Source organism: Mus pahari, chromosome 17 (genome assembly GCF_900095145.1).
Source record: "Mus pahari chromosome 17, PAHARI_EIJ_v1.1, whole genome shotgun sequence".
Classification (NCBI taxonomy): Eukaryota; Metazoa; Chordata; class Mammalia; order Rodentia; family Muridae; genus Mus; species Mus pahari.
Window position 1 is genome coordinate 5,008,826 of NC_034606.1, and position 16,217 is coordinate 5,025,042.

Below are 16,217 nucleotides of genomic sequence, written 5' to 3' on the forward strand. Positions count from 1 at the left end.
AGCACACTAGCCATAGTACATGGGTAACACATGTGTCTCCTTCTTCTGTGTACTAACTATGATACACAGCACACTAGCCACAGTACATGGGTAACACGTGTGTCTCCTTGTCCTGTGTACTACGATACAGAGCACACTAGCCATAGTACATGGGTAACGCTTGTGTCTCCTTGTTTCGTATACCAGGATACACAGCGCACTAGTCACTTGGTTGGCACCAGCAGCACTACAGGAAACTCCTATCCATCCTGTGACCTAACCCTGACTGGCACTGTCATGCTCATGCTTAGCTATGCTGCAAGACTCACCCCTATAGCAAAGGGCATAGGGAATAAAACAAAATAATTCCACAGCTCTAACCATGTAAACACATTTAAGTCACTGAGCTTGGTTCTGTCTCTCTGTCTTCAGGTTTCTGATTTTCTTTTGTATTTCCCATTGCCCTTGCAGACATGTGATAAACATCCTCAAGGTCTCATGTCTAAAAGCAAAGTACCTATGCTAGCCCCACCTCCTAAACTTCTTTAGATGCTCCAAAAATAGCAGCTTCATCTTGCAAACCTTTGGCTGCAAAGAGAGCCCAGCAGTGAGAAGTATTTTGTTGTGGGATCCTAACAACGCTGGCTCCATCCCCAGAACACAAGTGAAAAGAGAACCAACTCCACAAAGCTGAGGGCTCTCAATGTGCACCTTGGCACACACGTACACATGCGAGAGCTCACACACGCACATGCACATGCACACAGAGATAGTTTTGAATGAATAATTAAAACAAGACCTTTTATTCTTTCTTCTTGAATTTGATCACTTGCATTTAGCTGATTCTATTTCTGAAACCAAATAACAATCTAAATCTACTTCAGCTAAAACTGCACGGGGAGCTTAGTAAGAACACCTCTACTTCTACAGCTCACAAGCCCTGGACCAAAGTGAGGTCATCTCCCCTACCTTTTCTCCACCTACTTCTCGCTCCTCCACCCACTCACCACCCCAATCACCAGAGTAAACACATCAGACTTGGCACTGTCCCTTGACTACCATCCAAATAACAAGTCTGACAGTTTCTAGTTCCTTCAAGTTGATCAAATCTTTCCTGTCCCCTTTTCCCATCCCTAAGAGTTCAAGTTTGCTTTGTTTTGGACTTGGATTAAAATTAGCCTTTATCTGATTCACTAAACATCTGTCTTCTGCCACGCCCCTAAAGCCCCAATACTTTATTACTAATCTTTTTAAAAAAAAAAAAAAAAAAAAAAAGTCATTCATGACTCAAAAGTTCTTCTGTTGGTATTCAGTTCAAATGTAGGTGCATCAGGTAAGGACACAGTCACCTTAAGCTCTCCCCAGCCATACTACCTGCTACTTTCGACCAATATATCCCTCACCTCTGGGCTAAATATATTTTCCTAACATTAATGAGTTTCAAAGACGACACCTAGTACCACAGACACCCTCTTCACCCTCACCACAGATATCACTTCCTCATAAGGTTATCCAGTCTGATTTCTCTTCATCAATATGCTATCCCAACAGTATTTATATATATATATGCCCTTTTAAAGACAAATTATATCATAATCACTGATTTTTCTTATCTCTTGTTATACTAATAAACTATTATAGGGAAAGAAGGGACAACAAATGATGTTTTCATGAATTTTCTCAAGACCTATTTTCTTCTAATTTAAAATACCAAGTAATTTCAAAAGTTAGATTACCTCTACAGCCATGATGATAATAGCTGCTTTCTTTTTGATTGTTGAGTTGGCAGGAAGATTTACTAAAGAATGTACACCCATCCCAAGACTACTAATTGGTGGGAGATCAAGCCAGTCAGGATCCCTTATTCCTCCCATGCAATCTTTGGCCATTGGGTAGATAGTACCATTTCCATCTCGAAGAATAATAGGAGATTCCTACAATAGATGAAAGACAATAAATAATGCTTGTTCCAAGTCACAAATGGTTACACAAGCCTAGTGTGACCAAGCATGCCCAGATTCTAGTACATGGAAGGATAAGGTATAACAGTGAAAGAGAGAGCGAAGGTGTGAGAGTAAACCAAGATGGATTTTACAATAAGTGTACTTATTTTAAAACTAACTAAATGTTAGAAATAATAAGCTTCCATAATAGAAGGTGCTAAGTATTATAAATTCTTCATTGATTCTCTAGTAGGCAAACCCTAAGTGGCACAAAAATGCCAGTTTGTATCTGTTCTTTAAAAAATGAACAACAACAAAAGAAATAAGAAGATGGGCTGAGCTTACCTGCCCAGCAGTGAAGATAGCGACACTCCTCTCATCCTGACCAAGGAAAGCAACACTGCTTGTTGGGAAATTATTCTCCTGTTCGGCCTTGCCTGTGGCGAGATCAAAGACACAGTAGCGAACCCAGCTTCCCGTCTTCAGAACAGCGTGGACGCCTGTCAAAGGCACAGAAGTGAAAGGAAAAATAACACAGTGCAAGCATTTAACAAACTTTAACCTCTCCAACACCAGTTGTGAAACCATCCAGTCACATCTCAGTCTGTTGGGCTACACGCCGAGGTCAAACTGTCAAATCTCAAACAACTGTACCTTAGTCCCATTATGTTTCAAAAGATGTAAACTGTATACAACTATAAAAGGCTTACCTTTGGAATCCACGTTTACTGCTAGTATTTCAGTCTTCTCAGGTATACAAAGCTTTTTGGGAGTCCTCTGAAAACAATCAGGAACTTTTGGGGTGCCACCCGTTTTGACAACCTGCAAAACAACACACGTAACTTTGCTCTCACTGTAACACTTCAATGAGTCCATCACCACATTCTCTCAACTCCCGTACAGATAGATACCTGTAGCTCATCAATTCGAAGTAGCCTGCAGTCCTGCAGGAGCGAAGAAGGGTCAGCGTCTGGCCCAGAGCTGTTCTGACAGGTAGTGTTACTAGATGTTCCTGGAAACTTTACAGCTACGTAGGCACCATCTACCTTCAGCACCTGGAAATAAGAGAGAGATACAATTAGTAAATTATTTTAAAAGGCTTGGATAAAAGCATGCAAATTCTGCTTGTCCAACTGACAATACTAAAGACACTTAAATCCTTCTAAGTGGGTATCAATGAATACCACATTGTAATGTCAACCTGGAAAGAACCTTAGAACTTTGTTGTTTATATCAACAAATCACAACTGAAATAAACAACTCACAGCCACTAATCATAAAAAATATTAGCCATTTACTGACCCAAAACTAGGTTCACCCATCTAAACCTCTTATCTTCTGTCCTCAATGCCTAAGCAGCACCATCTGATAAACAAGACTTTTTCGGGTTTCACGTGTTCTGCACAGGTCTTCACCAGGCAGCTGGGTGGGGCCTCCACCTCCAAGGGATGGCTTACAGAGACACCCCACTGATCCATCCCGGCACTTTCTGCATCCATATAGGTCAGCAGCCCAGGGAGCTACAAGGCTCTTCAAATGGGATTAGCATGCCTGGGGACAAATATATGTTACTAATATTTTATTTAATAAATTCAAATTGCCAGACCCACAGCTTGTGGCCACACAGCTGTCAAAGTAGAAATCAGAGCAATGCAGACAGACAAGCACAGGACTTGGAAGCAGGACACTTGAATGTCACCTCTTCTACTTAGTATTTGTGAGTTTAAGTCAGTGGGATTTTCCCATGTCAAACTACAGTTAATCAAAGGCTTTATTTATACAGCCCTTATAAATTGTAGATCTTGGTTTACTATCTCTTTCCATTGTGTACAAATAAAAGAACAAGGAAGTTCAAAGAAAACAGAGCTCAGTGCTACAAATGAGCAGCTTCTGCAGCTTCATAATTTCAGTAACTTTATCAGCGAGTACTGTGCTGGGGCAGCGGGTAAGCCCCTCTGCGGCTAAGAACTCACACCGCACAGTCCTGAGGGCCGGCGTCCATGTAACACAGGAAGCGTCATGCAAGGAAGGGCCTGTTACACTCAAGTACCAATGGATTGACCTCACAGGCAGGCACACACGCTCGTAAGTGCACACTCACACACACCTCACATACACATAAATAATCTAATTTTTAAAAAAGAAAAATAGTAAAATATCTCTCTGCAGCTTTTCTATACATCTAAACTTACCACAAATTAACCTAAAAACAACTCCCCAAGGCACATGAGATGGCTATTCCTGGTTGTCAGTTTGACTATATTAGGAATTAATTAAAATTCAGCGGGCTGGGCACACCTGTGAGGAATTTCTTCTTAACTAAGTCAAACAAAGAGGAAAGATCCACTTCTAATCTGGGCCACAACTTCTGCCTGCTGTAGCCGACAAAAAGGATACACACAGAAGGGAACTCTGCCCTTTGCTTGCTTGCTCTCACTAGACACACTTTACTTCACTGGCATTACAGTCTTCTTCTTCACAAAATTCCAGTATACACGGAAGGCCAACTGAGACAGACCGCCTCAAGGACTTAATTACTGCTCCTTGGACCTTCCATCAGTAGACGGTCACTGCTAGACTAGCTGACCCACATAACCCATCCTAATAAGCCCTATGTATACTCCTGCTATTGGTTCTGTCCTCTGGGGAGTCTTAATATACCACAGCATCACCTCCAAATGGAGACCCAGCTGAAGCACAACTCAGACTAATGAAACCACTAAAGGGGACAATTTAAAAGCAGCCTTCAAGACAGGGGTCTCAGACACTAATCATAAAAACCTTCAAGGAACTAAAACAAGGTAGTAAGTAACTAATTCTCATCGATTTTGAACAAACCTTGCCCACAGGAACATTCTTAACATCTTCAACAAAGACAACTTCCCGAAGGGACCACTGCTCCTCATTCACCTTCTCCTCTTCTTTCGGGGCAGGAGTTGACCGACGTCGTTCTTAACAACAAAATGTTAAGTATCAAAAGGAAAATATATATATATATGAAAAACAAACAAACAAACAAAAAAAAAAACAACCTTTATAGAGTCCATAAGACTCTATAAAGTTTAAGTCACCCCTAAAATTGAGGTTATAACATAAAACTCTTATTTCAAATAAACTCAGAGTAAACAAAGAAGAGCTACAACTGGTTACTGCTTAACTCGATTAATATTATTACAAACAAATACTAAAATGAGCCAAAATGTGTGTGCTACATTTAAAAAGGAATATATTCCATGTTCTTAAAACCACCATGTGGCTTCAATCTGTGACTTTCAAGGAGTCTGAAATCTAGGACACAGTTCTAAACCAGGTTTATAAATTCTAAGAACAAGTTGAAATCATGTCATAACTAATATACAAAGTAGTAAGGGTCTCAAAAGGAACTGTTAACATATATTCTGGGTAGTGGGGGGTGTTTCCATTGATGTTTACAAAGATTTTATATATCTTTAACTGTAACTGTCAAAAAAAGGAAACAATTTGGACCATAAATACTGTCATTCCACTTAAAGCTGTACCAAAAACAAACAAACAAAAACAGAAAACAAAACACCAAGGGAACACACAACATCTATAAAGAGAGACTTTTGTAATGCTCTGAGTTGGCTGCTCAGACCAACACAGTGCAGCTGTCTGCGTGGGCCTTGCTCTGATCATTCACAATACACACAAAACTTACTATATGGCATGGATGCACTGCTGGCAATTGAGGAAGCATCGCTGCAGGTGGATGCTGGTGATGGTGGAGGGCCCATTTCTGTTTTTACTGGTTCCTGCTTACTCTCGGGCCTAAAATGAGAAAAGTACTCTCCTTATAACTAGGAAATAAAACCACAGAAACTTTCAACAATTTATTGGAACGAGTTTATAAAAGAGAGCAAAATTTTTATTTTTATTTATTTTTTTTTTTAAAAGATTTATTTATTTATTTATTTATTATATGTAAGCACACTGTCGCTGTCTTCAGACACTCCAGAAGAGGGCGTCAGATCTTGTTACGGATGGTTATTAGCCACCATGTGGTTGCTGGGATTTGAACTCCGGACCTTTGGAAGAGCAGTCGGGTGCTCTTACCCACTGAGCCATCTCACCAGCCCGCAAAATTTTTATTAATGGATAGTTTTAAACATCAAATGTATTTTATGGCAACAGTTACATGGTACACATAAGGAAACAAAGCTTTCCACAACTCAAGTCGGCAGCACAGACAGACCTTCTCTAGGGGATGCAGCTAAAACTACAACTCCCTGGTGGTCTACAGGCAGCACTCATTTATATAAAGTATAATTATTTCTAGACACAACCACTTAGTTGCTCACAAACCTTTTGAAATTATTTTCTGTATCACATATAAAAAATAATTTGGGTCTTGACCTTACCCATCCTGCTTCCTACTGCTCTCACTGTGAATTTCACCTGAATTTAGACTAAAAAAGTTTTTAGAGTCCCTGGTTGGCCTGGAACTCACTACCCAGAGCAGCCCAACCTCTGCTGCAGCCAGGGCAACCACCTGAACTCTAGAGTGATGCTAAAGGGAGTGTTTTACCACCATGCTCGAAGCAGTCAGCACTGCCGCTCTGTAAAGAGAGATGGGAGCCACCGACCAATGACTGATGGCTGGCATACTGTAAGTGAAGGTTCTTCAATGGCAGGCAGGAATTTCTACTGAAGCAGAAAAGGCTCTGTTCTTAACATAGAATCTAACTTAACATTATTGACAAAAATCGCTAAATCCAAAGAAGACTTTGAAAAATCTTTTTACAGAGCTTAAACATATTCTGTTCATCTTATTTACAGGTTATGTTTTTTTTTTTAAAGCTTTATTTATTTATTTATTATATGTAAGTACACTGTAGCTGTCTTCAGACACTCCAGAAGAGGGCGTCAGATCTCGTTACAGATGGTTATGAGCCACCATGTGGTCACTGGGATTTGAACTCAGGACCTTTGGAAGAGCAGTCGGGTGCTCTTACCCACTGAGTCATCTCACCAGCCCTATGTTTGGTTTTTTATTTGTTCATTTGTTCTGGCGTCTTTGAGATAAGTCTGTACGTGCTACTAACTAGCCTAGAAATTCCTATGTGAGACAGACTGGCTATGAAGGTGAGACCCTACCACCGCTTCCCAAGTGCTAGGCATACACCCAGATCATCACACCCAAATAACTGATATTTATACATCAAAGCTGGTCCAACCCATAGTACTATAAAGTATAATTCTTTTTCAGAGAGTTTAGAATATGTGAAAAAAGTATAATGGCCTGTTCTTATTTTTATACTATATCAATATAACTAGGAGACTCACCTATAAATCTCCTTTAAAAAGGGCACTAAAACTATAAATTTTAGGTTTTAGTGTCATAGGTTTATTTTTGTTTTTTGTTTTTTGGTTTTTTTGTTTTGTTTTGTTTTTGCTTTTCAAGATAGTGTTCCTCTGTGTAGCCTTGGCTGTCCTGGATCCCTTTCTGTAGACCAGGCTGGCCTTGAACTTGAACTCCAGAGTGCTGGGATTAAAGGCATTGTCCACCACTGCTTAGCAGTTATATTTTTAACTTACTGACAAAGCAACCTCTAGGCTTCCAAGCTTCAGCTTGCACTTTTAGCATCACGAGAAATAACAATCAGAAGTTAATCATTACATTTGTTTGGACATGAAACACAAAACTTTCAGAACTTTGCATACACACACACACACACACACACACACACACACACACACACACACACACACGGTGGAAACATGAGTTTCCATGTGTAAAATGGTATACATTTTCTAATGTACCCATAACTTAGCAAAAAGAAAATACTCTTCCATGTTACAATGATGACTTCTATCAGGTTACACTAACAAATTTCTTGCAGAGGATGAACAGTCTCAAGAACTATATTAACACCTGCAAAACTCACAGGTTAATGACAACAAACAAAACAAAGCAAGACATCAAGAAAGAACAGTGCCTTGTTATTCTGACAACCGTCAGGAATTGTAACAATGCCTTCAGAAGTGGCTCAGCTGTTAAGAGCACTTACTGCTCTTCCAAAGGACTGGGGTTGACTTCCAGCACACACAGCAAGCAAAACACGCATACACAATATTAAATGTTTTTAAGAAGTACAATAAAAAAAAAAAAATTCAGCTAGTCCCCCAATTCTTTTTTCAAATTTTTGATGATCATGTCCACACATGCAGAAAGAGCTGAGGTGCTAACAGAGGCCCCAGTACTCACTTTGTCTCAAGGGTTTTGCTGGCTTTTTCCATACTTTTCAGGCTCTCTGGAGACCGAAGTTGAAATCTACAGCTATCATTCATATTCCATACTGACTCCATCAAGACACCAACTTTAGGAATCCCAGCACTTATTGAAAAGGCAACTGCTCCAGCATGATAGAGAGGATTATTTCTTAAGCACACCTAGCAAACAAAAGAAAATCAGTCAGGATGATAGAACAAACGACAATCAGTTCAAACGTGCAGGAAAGTACACTTCCTCTGTTTTCTAACACAAACTCATAAGCACCAAGGATATACCGTACCCTTCTCCATCCATATATTCCTATAACAAGCACTGACGTCAACCTGTCTGCTAGGAATGAATCACTGAACTCAGACAGCCAGTGTCAGCCATTCTACCAAAGGGAAATTAAACAGAAGAGAAGAAAACAGCTACACTTTTCTCTGCTTCATGTAATTTGTAACTTTTTCTTCCTTAATTCTAATGTTCCATAGGCTCTAATATAGTCTCTAGGGATGTTTCCCTGTAATCTTTTAAAGGAGTATGGCATGCAGCTCAGCCTATATCTCAGCACTCACAAGAATAAGATAGAAGAAATGCCTCAGTAGCAAGTTCAATTGTCAGTGACCTATAAAATTCTCACTGTTAGCTAAAAAATAGGACATATTAAAGGACCTTGTAGAACTAAAGCTATAATACTCTAAAGCTTAAAAAAAAAAAAAAAAAAAAAAAAAAGTCAGCGGTTCATTCATGGGGCAGTTATGGGCAGGCGGGCAGCTGGCCTCCAAAGTGACACTGTCAAACAAACCACAGCAGTGACTCAGTTCTCAACAACCCCACATCATCAACTACAGGTTTTGGCATAAATAAATAGCCTCTAAAGCAAACTTGGAAAAACGTCTAGCCAAAAAATTTCAGGAAACATTTGTCCTATCTGCCACCTTCCACCACAAACCAAAACCGGCTATTGCAAAGCATGCTGCTACCTTCTCTTAAACATTTCTCTCTCTGACATTCAGCGACTGCACCTACCTACATTCAAAGCTTTTCTTGCCAGGAATGATGGCTCATTCTTTTAATATTAGCGCTCAGGAGGCAGAGGCAGGGGCATCTAATCTACATGGCAAGTTGCAAGCAAGTTTCAGGGCAGTCAGAGCTTCAAGGTGAGACTCCATTTCAAGAAAATAAATACACAAACCCCCCACACACAAACCTATCCCTAATAAACTCCAACTTAGCCTTACTACAAAAAATAAAACCAGTGAAAACTTAGAGCCAAAAATGCTCAACAAAAGCACTTTGACATCAAAACTTGGACTATTATTAACTGAAATTCTTAAATTAGCATCTTCTTACAAATAAATGTGCCTCCAGCAGTGTTCAATTAACAGTAAATACATCATTCTCAACTATTAAGATCTATGGACGCAGGGGACCAACAGTTCTTTCTGTTGTCACAAAGTCAATGTGTACAATTCTGTGGCTCCATAAAGCTCTGGTTTTAAAACAAAATCCTCCTTCTACCTCAAGGTACGCTGATGTGTTCTATATTTCAGTGGTTTGTTAACAATTTAAAATTTCCCTTTGGTCTAGAGCAGTAGTCATCAACGTTCCTAGCTCTTCAACCCATCTATTTGGAGTCAACCCATGTTGTGATGAACTCAAACTACAAACTTATTTTCATTGCTGCTTCATAACTATGACTTTGCTACTGTTATGAATCTATATAATATCTGTGTTTTCCTATGGTATTAAATGATTGCTGTTAAAGGTTCACTAAACCCCAAAGGTTGGAAACCACTGGACTAAATATGGCTCAACAATTAGGAGCATTTATTGTTCCTACAGAGAACCCGTATTTGGTTCCAAGCACCCACATGGCAGCTCATAATCATCTGTAACTCCAGATCCAAGAATTCACCATCTTCTACTGGTTTCAAGCAGCACCAGGCACACACGATGCAATACACACATGCAGGTAAATATTCATACATATAAAATAAAAACAGGTAAGTCTAGAACTACATAGGTCAAACCCGTTTCCTTCTTCAAGCTCCTTTGTCCCACCTCCCCTGCCAGCAGTGAAGTTGTCACTTGTTCTTTAAACAGCTGTTATGTCCTGTCTGTAAGGTTAGTTACTAATAATTAGTGTTCACATAGTAGAGACCTTGTTTAAAGTACCTAAGGTAAGTGCTGAAAACTGAGTCACCTTGTGCAGAGCTGACTTTCTATCTAGAAGATGAACAACTCAGAACAAGACAATCATAGATTGGGGAGAGGTAAGGAGACAGAGCCACAAACAAAGGAACCAGTCCAGGAAAGCTGGGACTTAGTGTGACTACTTGACACAGAGAGAGCAGGGGATGGTACATTTTAGTGCTGAAAAGGAACCTGAAAAAAACACAACGTGAGGAGGTAGGCAAGGCAGGCAGGCCGTTGTGTAAGAAAACTCCACACTTAGGAAGTCCCATGGACCATGACACACTTGAAGCTTTACATGGTACACTTGCTATGCTAAATACTAAATTTTATCATAAAAGATAAGTATCCATCAGTCTCCTTCTGATCTTGTACATCAATATCCCCAAAATCTTTTAATTCTGTGGGTAATCTCATTTTAGTAATCAGTAAATATGTTAGTAACTACAACTAAAAACCTTTAAAATGTTTTATGATAGCAATAAAATTATAACGATCAAAAGCAGCAAAAATATTAGAGGCAACAGTTCACAGTTACTTTTTGATGATCTCTTCAGAATTCCTTGCTTTTTATTCTAAAATTATGTGTGTGTTTGTGTGTCTACATGGATATGTGCTCGTGAGTGCAGGAACTTGCAGTGTCCAGAAGATGGCGCGCAAGCATCTAGAGCCGCAGCCACCAGGAGCTACAAGCTGCCCAAAAGGGATGCTCCAGAGTGGACACTTCTAACAGCTGGGTTCTCTCCAGCCTTTCAAAGTCCTTTCAGATCATATATGGTGTGCACGCGTACTATGGTGTCCATATGGAGATTGGGGACTTGGTACAAGTGTTTTTCTCCCTCTACTCTATGAGGCTCCAGATTCAAACTCAGGTCACCAAATTAACAGAGCCATTAACAATCCATTTTTACTAAACTCTTTTTTTTTTTTTTAAAAGATTTATTTATTTATTATATGTGATTACACTGTAGCTGTCTTCAGACACTACAGAAGAGAGCATCAGATCTTGTTATGGATGGTTTTGAGCCACCATGTAGTTGCTGGGATTTGAACTCCGGACCTTTAGAAGAGCAGTCGGGTGCTCTTTATCCACTGAGCCATCTCACCAGCCCCATTTACTAAACTCTTACTATCTTATTGTCTCCATTCAATTTGCTGTACTCTGCGTGAGGCATTCAGAGATAATCACCTGCACATAAATAAAAGACTGAGAAATAGGGCTGGTAAGATGGCTCAGTGGGTAAGAGCACCCGACTGCTCTTCCGAAGGTCCAGAGTTCAAATCCCAGCAACCACATGGTGGCTCATAACCATCNGTAACAAGANCTGACGCCCTCTTCTGGAGTGTCTGAAGACAGCTACAGTGTACTTACATATAATAAATAAATAAATCTAAAAAAAAAAAAAATTATTAAAAAAAAAAAAAAAAAGACTGAGAAATAAAAGGGACATGAGGCCTGCAAGGCTCCTACACTTCAAATATGTTAGAAAATATAATACTCTAACATACCATCTCAGAGCCTTGAAACACGAATATATAGAAATAAATGCAGGGATCTGAGCGGCCTCTTCCTGACAATGTCCCACAGAGCAGACTTTTAGCCTGCTCACCGCTAAGACTCCCCTAGGCTGTCAATCACATGCCCAGGCTCACTGCTAGGACAACCTCAGCCAACACTCTTATGAGAGTCATTCAGGCTCTGCAATGGAAAAGCACTAAATAATTCTTGAAGCTAGACCAATAAGGAAACCCTGCTCGGTAGGAAAACTCCTACAGACATTAAACAGAATCTACAGAGCATTGCTTCTCTCTCTGAAAGAAGGCTGACACGGCTTTGACACTCTACGACCCTCTACTCGACCCAAAACGCTTAGCAACACTCACCTACAGAAAGGCTTATTAAGGGAAGACAATTTTTTTTATTTAAAGAAACAGCCATTTAGACAGGCTCAATTCTAACCACTTACCTGAGTTCCAACAGTGATGTTTGGCATGGAAGAAATACCAGCACTGGATTTGGGCTTTTTATTTTTTGCTCTAGCTTTCTCTAACATTTTCTTCCTTTGACTGAAAGGAACAACACCCCTGGGGGGTGGGGAGGGAAACAAGCATAAATGGGTCAAAAAGCAGCAAATAAGTCCGTTAAGGAAACCTAAAGTGACTTAGTCATGTAAGTACTGCTGGTGTGCAGCTTCTCAACGATGTCTTTCTCAGCTCAGTACTGACCTGCAACTCCTATTTATTTACACCTTGCTCATTACTTTATTAGTAAATAGCTGCATCCAGTTTTATTCAATCTTCAGGACTAAATTCTATAGAAAATACAACCAATATTCTCTTTACAATTAACTTTTCCTGGTACCCCCTAAAAACAAACTTCGAAAGGCTTACTTTAGAGCCTTATTAACATACATACATACATATATAAAACACTGTTGAGGAAAATTTCATGCAATGAAATTTTAAATTACATATCCCATAATTTACAATTCTGTAATAACATACTACATATGTACATGTAGAAGAAAGGATTAAAACAACCTGCAAATACTAGCCGTAGTTATCTGTAGATAGTAGGAGTCTGTATAATTTATTCTACTCTGTGCTGTCATGAAACTTAATAACATGATGGCTAAGCACACAGTGTTTGCATAAATGTATTCTTAGTTTTTCAATGCAACGGCTTTAAAGGGAAACTCCTTCCTGTGTCTACACAGCACTGTCTTCAATGACATCACAATGGCATTTTTCTCTTCAAAGCTGCTTTCTATGTAGCAACAATATTTTGTGAAAGACACTTACCACCAGTACAAATTATTCTCCAGCTGGGCACAGGTATAAAGGGCACAGCAATGTAAAGAAACTATCCGTTCTCCTTGAAGTTCAGAGTAAGTCTGTGCTGTGTGTTCTAACTTAGAAGCCACAGAACTTAATGTTTCATCCACCCATGTAGCAACCTAAGGAAGATGATAGGAGAGGCTTAAGTAAGAGCTGTGGTCAAGACTAGAGGAAGGAATAATGTATATTCTAACGACTCCAGGTCTAAGATGCTTGGAGTTCAATATAACAAAACAAAACAAAAACAAACAAACAAACAAACAAACAAAACAAAACAAAACAAACAAACAAACAAAAAACACCTTCAGACATTTTTCCTGGGGGTTGGAGAGACTGTTCAGTGATTAAGAGCATTTCCTTCTCTTACAGAGGACCCAGGTTCTGTTCCCAGCATCCCATGGAGCCTTACAACATCCTTAACTCCAGTTCTTTTTTTTGTTTTGTTTTGTTTTTTTGTTTTTCGAGACAGGGTGTCCTGGCTGTCCTGGAACTCAGAAATCCGCCTGTCTCTGCCTCCCAAGTGCTGGGATTAAAGGCATGCGCCACCACGCCCGGCTCTTAACTCCAGTTCTAAGAGCTCCAACACCCTCCTGTGATCACCACTGACACATGTGCAGGCACTCATATACTCATATACAGTAGACTAAAACCGGCTACACTTTATTCCCAACCATTCCTAAGGCACTAACCATATGCTCCTCTAAGAATTTTTAATAGAATCCAATCGCCTTAAAGTCACACTGATCACCTGACATGTAATTCCAGGCTACAGTCATACCATGAACATGCCTAATCGCAGTTGACATGGAACATGAACACAATTTCAACCAGGTTTCCCTAGTTTTAAAAACCCCTTCTCCTGTCTCTTAAACACTTCCTTCTCACTTTTCTTGGGTGTTTTCTTCTTTCCTCAACTATAGAAAGCCACTTTAAACACTGAATAATATACACAAGCTGGCAGGATGGCTGGGGGAAAGTGCTGGCCCTTAAGCCTCCAAGTTCAGTCAGCAGGCCACACATGTTGATCTGGAAAGGACTGGCCATCACATGCTGTCTCTCTCACCTCCACACATCCCCAGACGCTCACACACAACTACAGTAAGCAACTTTGAATTACATTATATGCTAGCCAGCAAAAAGACTAAAAGGCAGATTACTGCTATAAATGTTCAAAGGCTTTTACTATGGACCTACATCAGACTGAAAGAAGATAAGAAGAGGCAGAGAAAGCAAGCCACAGCTTTAAGCGTGAAATGTCCATCGATGCAAAAATGGTCCCTACCTTGTTATTTTCAGTAGCTACGGTTGCTCTTATGCTATTTGCAGACAGGAGGACTATCTTTTCATTGGTCAATCCCAAAAATGTTGCTCGTGGATGATGCAATGAAGGATTCTTTGAAAGCATAAGAAAAATGATTACTACTTCTTATGTAGACATGTAGAGTCATTCATTCCAAGACTTACTGTAACAAAATACCTGGGCATTTCTGTAAGGCTCAGATTCACTCCATTTCCACTGATAAAGTTCTCCTTTGCTGCTGACAGCAAGAAGCTCAGAATACAGAGCCCCAATGCAGGTAAATTTTGTTCCATCCTATAAAATAAAAATAAAACAAAACTGTGAATACAAAAATTGCCAAATTCCTTGATTTGGACACTACTTGTAATCATTGCAGAAATCCAAGCTACTTGCGCAGGCACATCCACCACAAGCGACAGCAGTGGCCCGCCTTCGGCTCCCTTCACAAATGCTCCTCCAGCAACCCTGGGCTGCTTCCTGATTCCAGACAGATGCGCACCACGACACAACCGCAGCCCTTCTGTTGTCTTGGCCTTCCCTATGAGGTCATCCATTCCCTCTCCTCCACTGAGTCTGTGCAGACTCTCACCAGTGCTGACGGCCAAACTCCCATCCTGTCACAGTCTCATGTCACAGTCCATGTCCCACCAGGATGTTTACCAGTTTATTTCACACAAATGGAAGATCTTGTTCAACACTGTCACCCCAAAACAGTCCACAGAGAGTACTCAATAAAGGGGGGATATTAAGATTCCTTCCCTGCAGACACTCCCAGGAGTGTCCTGCCAAGACACTGCTGAGAACAATTTCCCTAGTTTGTTTTTTGTGGTAAAAGTTAATAACTTTTAAGGTGAAAGGCACAATAAATTAGGATGCAATTATATTAACAACAACAACAGCAATGACTGTAAATATGACTTTTTAAATGTAAGACAATGACTGAACCCAGAAAGATCATTACCCAGACACCTTACAGCAAAACTTCAACAGCAGCTACACTGCTGACCTAACTTGGGGATATCTATCAAGGACTCCAAGCAACAAATTATACCTCAGAATAATTTACAAAAAGATCACTGACTTTAATCTTATTGGATCTGCTCTAACTACGTCCACTTCAACTCACCCTACAGATGGTACCTGAAGGGTGATATTCAATAGAACTTCAATTCTTCAAGTCACCACAGCCCTTTCTCTTCCTGGAGGCCCCCAAGGGCCTGCTCTCCCTGTAGGGCTGCACTGTGTCTTACCTCCTCTGCCTCATTCCCACTTCTCAGTCCTTTAGTTAAAATTAAATTTAATGAATATCATCAGCAAATGGGAATCCAAAACCCAGGCTCACTTACTAAAGCCACTCGGGGTCAATCATGTTTCTCTAAACCCATTCTCACATCTGAGGTGAATGTATTTTAACAACTACTGGTTTGAGGGAGAGGAACCAATATGCAAAGCCTACGGCACAAGTTCTTAACCAGATTTAGCCAAGTCCAGGCTGCTCCCCACTTCAGCTTCCTGCACAGCCTTCCCTGTCACACAGTGAAATCACCTTGCTAATTTCTTGAGCACTCTCTGTACTGGCTAGCTTTGTGTCAACTTGCTACAGCTGGAGTTATCACAGAGAAAGGAGTTTCAGTTGGGGAAATGCCTCCATGAGATCCAGCTGTAAGGCATTTTCTCAATTAGTGATCAAGGGGGGAGGTCCCCTTGTGGGTGGTGCCATCTCTGG

General features: G+C 40.2%; 1 protein-coding gene across 3 annotated transcripts in view; it reads right to left on the bottom strand.

Annotated features, from left to right (window-relative positions):
- Positions 1 to 16,217, bottom strand: part of Ubr5 (ubiquitin protein ligase E3 component n-recognin 5) — a 113,019-nt gene that overhangs the window by 48,489 nt on the left and 48,313 nt on the right. For all 3 annotated transcript variants that reach the window (XM_021216880.1, XM_021216879.1, XM_029548021.1), the window contains exons 10-20: positions 14,669 to 14,785; positions 14,474 to 14,584; positions 13,156 to 13,310; positions 12,321 to 12,438; positions 8,149 to 8,333; positions 5,602 to 5,711; positions 4,761 to 4,873; positions 2,834 to 2,977; positions 2,633 to 2,744; positions 2,268 to 2,422; positions 1,716 to 1,913 (exon numbers count right to left, since the gene is read on the bottom strand). In XM_021216880.1, coding sequence (XP_021072539.1) covers positions 1,716 to 1,913; positions 2,268 to 2,422; positions 2,633 to 2,744; positions 2,834 to 2,977; positions 4,761 to 4,873; positions 5,602 to 5,711; positions 8,149 to 8,333; positions 12,321 to 12,438; positions 13,156 to 13,310; positions 14,474 to 14,584; positions 14,669 to 14,785 — 1,518 coding nt within the window. The remainder of the gene's footprint in view (positions 1 to 1,715; positions 1,914 to 2,267; positions 2,423 to 2,632; positions 2,745 to 2,833; positions 2,978 to 4,760; positions 4,874 to 5,601; positions 5,712 to 8,148; positions 8,334 to 12,320; positions 12,439 to 13,155; positions 13,311 to 14,473; positions 14,585 to 14,668; positions 14,786 to 16,217) is intronic.